Source organism: Akebia trifoliata, chromosome 3 (assembly GCF_017979445.1).
Source record: "Akebia trifoliata isolate Shusen 1 chromosome 3, ASM1797944v1, whole genome shotgun sequence".
Taxonomy (NCBI): Eukaryota; Viridiplantae; Streptophyta; class Magnoliopsida; order Ranunculales; family Lardizabalaceae; genus Akebia; species Akebia trifoliata.
This window is the reverse complement of record NC_141377.1, coordinates 38931947-38935863: the sequence shown is the minus strand read 5'-3', so window position 1 is coordinate 38935863 and position 3917 is coordinate 38931947. Positions and strand designations below refer to the sequence as shown.

At 37.6% G+C, this 3917-nt stretch overlaps 1 protein-coding gene across 1 annotated transcript; it reads right to left on the bottom strand.

Moving 5' to 3' along the window:
- Positions 1–668: 668 nt before the first annotated feature.
- On the bottom strand, positions 669–2784 carry LOC147406839 (F-box protein FBW2-like). The gene is given in 4 exon segments (XM_086435122.1): positions 669–996; positions 998–1459; positions 1566–1897; positions 2203–2784. Coding segments are annotated over 3 exon segments (915 nt in total). The 5' UTR covers positions 1877–1897; positions 2203–2784; the 3' UTR covers positions 669–854.
- Between the last annotated feature and the right edge of the window lie 1133 nt (positions 2785–3917).

Genomic DNA, 3917 nt, shown 5'->3' with positions numbered 1-3917 from the left:
TGCAAGAAGAAATAATTCAAAGGCATCTTCCTTAACTTCCATGAAAGAAACCGAATGTGTTTAGATAGCAAGTTTCTTCTTTGGAAATATTTTACCATTAGAAAAGAAGATAAAGTTGATGGGGTCATTTCCTTTCTCTTCCAACATTATTTATGTGTGTGTGTGGGGGGGGGGAGGTGGGGGCACCATAACTTTTGTCTGGAATCTTATTAAAAAAAATTAGTAGATAAACATAGGATACTAATTAATTAAACTTAAAAGCATGATTATTCTAACACAACGTTGGCAAAAAAGTCAAAACAAGAAAATATTGTATAAAGGAAATCAAAAGATATCATGAAGTGATCACTTGAAAACACCCAAGAAAGAATTCCAAACAAATCAATAAGATTCACCACCGAGACTTTTCTTATTATTTCTTTCCTTTTCGGTTTTTAACGCTTTTAAGTAAACAAATTTGAGATTGGCAGTCTGCATGCTCATACATGTTTAAATTTCATATTTATCATTGAAAAAACTGATTCAGTATTGGCCCGGTACTTTGATACAATCGGAAGCATTCAATATTTCGGGGTAAATATTCCATATTGGTCTTGGTCGACACCATGATTGAAGCGTTAGTTATTTTAAGCTCAATGGGCATGAAAAAGATCTATTTTATATGAGAATAAGTAAAACCACACAACCTCACTTCCATTGAAACAAATACATCTTTAAAACATACTAAGTTCCAAGCAAAGTAGAAGTTGCATCTAAGTAGTAATAGAAACTACAGTAGTAGAGTAATAGTTGCAATAGAAACACTGACCTTCATTGAGAACAAGAACAAACACTCTCACTAGTAAGAAAAACATCTAAGGAGATGGGGGCCAATAAAACTCAATAGCCTCATCGAACCCTTCATAGAACCTCAGTTCCAGCTCCTCCAACCTCTGTTCATCGTCCCACACCCCATCGGAGCTTGCATCATCATAGTCATCCACTTCACCAGCAATAATCCCAAAAATTCCTTTCGTAAGAGTCCATTATATGGGGTCCTAACACCTTCAACCCCGAGAATTTCTCCTTTAGTAATTTATCATCAAACTTCACATCCCAACAACCTCTCACATCCAAGAATTCAAGTGCCGGGCAACTTGAAAGGATCTCAAGCACGCCTCCTGTGGTGAGGAGTAGGTAGGCCACCTCAAGGTGCTTTAGTTTCGGCATTGTGGTGGCAATGGCATGGGCCTCATCATCTTGGCATTCCTCGTCGGCTACCTCTAATGGGTGCACGTTTCGTTGCAAACGAACAATTGATTTACAATGCTTCCCAATTGCTTCAAGAGCATGAGGCCCAATGTTTCTGCAGTAACTCAAGTCCAAGAAAGTGATGTTAGACAAACGCCCCGCAACTTGTTCGATTATGGAATCACTTATATCGCTTCTCGGTAGCCTCAATGTCTGAAGGGAGCCAGCACTTGCAAAACCCAAAGCACCAAATTAATGATTTAATCCTAAATCTACCTAAAGATGAATCAAAATTGGGAATTGGACACAATGAGGAAGACGTGTGTTCCGCTTACTGATCAGCGATGAAGGAGACAGTGGAGTCGTTGGGGAGGTTTGAAATGCTGAGTTTACGAAGGGACCCGGAACTTCTAGTGATCAGCATTTGAAGCATTTGATCGAGGTGCTCGGGCTGGCACCGACGACTCCATTCCTCGATATCGATCTCTTGCCAGCAGTAAGGACCGGAAACAACTTTGCCCCAAGATTTGCAGACCCTAGGAATCACAGTTAGTATCTCCTGAAGAGAAAGATTGCTGAAGATAAGACCAAGTGCATCGGGGATTAATTCATCCCAACTACGGAACTCTGTTTCCCCGCCTTCCATCTAATCTTTCGCAATCAGTTCCTGATGACATACCCATATAGAACTCAAAAACCTCAGAATAAAAAATAAAAATAAAATTCTCCATTTGTTAAATTCTTGGTAACCCAGATGGAAATTATCAAGAAATTAAGATCCAGACACAAGAGGCATCAATATCAGTGATTATAATTTAGAATCTATAAGCAAATGGATAAAGAAAAGAAGAAATAATATTTTCAAAACAACAAGATTACATGAAGAGGAAAGTATAGAAACTCAAGAACCTATTCAAAGTAAAGAAGAGAAGAGGATATAAATGAAGAGGATCGAATTGATTAGTCACTAACCATAAACCAAGAAGGAAGAAAAGAGTAAAAAATAAGGAAATCCAAAGCCACCACTTTCTTCTGTTCCTCAGTGTCACAATTAATGGTTTGTACCAGAGAAATGAAGCTGCTTTTAGAGAGAAAAGAAACCCCTTCTTTCAATAAAGCCAAAGATCCAGATGAGAGAGAGAGAGATTAAAATACACAGATAAGGAGGAATACCATTGTAACAAGAAAACGGAAATCAGATAAGTCCACAAATACAAGAAAGCAATGAACCAGCTTTATGAATCAACCGTACCCAGATGAGAAAATTGATGAAGAAACCATTACCACAGAGAGAGAGAGAGAGAGAACCAGATCAAGAAAGAAAATCCATAGCCATAATAAAATAAAATAAAAAAATAAAACAGAAAGAGAAGTTCACCAACACAAAGTTAGCATCTTTTTCACAGAATGTAAAAATAATCTATTTTCTCGAGAGTTCTTCAAAACCCAGAAACACGGTGGCCGACAGACAACAAAGAGGCCACACTGAGCAGCTATAAAGCGAAAAAAAAGAGGGGGGAGTGACAAAACTAAAATAAAATAAAATTTGCTCATCTCTGTGTTTTTTCATGGATCTGCAGAGACTCACCTGTTTATCTGCCTGTATGTGTGTGTGTGTGTGTGTGTGTGTGTGTGAGTGAGAGAGAGAGAGAGAGAGAGAGAGACCTACATATAGAGAGGGAGCTTCACATCAACCAGCTACACAGAAACAAGAGAAAAAACAAGTAAAAGAAACAACACAAATGCGTGAAGAAAATTATACTTGAATGCCAGATGGGAAACTTTCTTTGTGTATGCGCGTGTGATTTTGCCAAATGTGTTGTTATTAAGACGCGTGGGCGTTACTTCTTACAACTTACAACTTACACAACCGGTTTCCAAAACAGGAGACACTAACACAAGTCGGGTGGCAAAAGGCTTGGACTGTGACGGGTAAGAGAAATGGGATTGTTTCGTTCGCACTGTTTAAATGGTTTTTGAGCTTCAAATTTTTTTTTTGGTTCTAAAGCTCAATTTCCTATCTCGTATTCTCTCTCATTTATTGATATAGTTGAGGGAGAGTTAATACATTCTGAGAAAAAAGTAGAAACCTTTAATGGGGCATTAAACACATTCAACCTCGTAAAAGCTATCAAGTGTTCCTCGTTGGTTTTGGGTCAAGGCTTCAGAGACTTTCAAGACTTGAAAAAGTATTGCTAATTACCAATTCTGATTAGTATTAATAAGGTCATTATGTTATCTATGTTTTTCATTTTTCTATACCATTTTTTTTCTTAATTACTTTTCTTTTATATATTTTTTTTAGAGTTTATACAATGTGCCTTATTTTCTATTTGAGTTTGAATGAAAACGAGCACGAAAGGGATTAGGGCGTAAAATGGGTAGGGTTTGATTTAGTTCCAACATTTAGAACGACAAATGAGACTAGTCGGTATAACTTGTCAGCGGATCTCGAATGGTGACAAAGGTGCTACCGAAAGGCACTCTAATATTAGTACAAACATATAATTAATACGAGTACAAATTTTCTGTTAACGAACGAGGTAGTTGTTAAACCGTTAAATTAACAAGCCGCAACGTGTCTTGTAAATATTGGATTTGAGTTTGATGGGAAGGCTTTACACAATAGGGACAATGCGTAGTCGTGCATGCTTGCCATCCAACTATTGAAACTGGCGCACAATGTC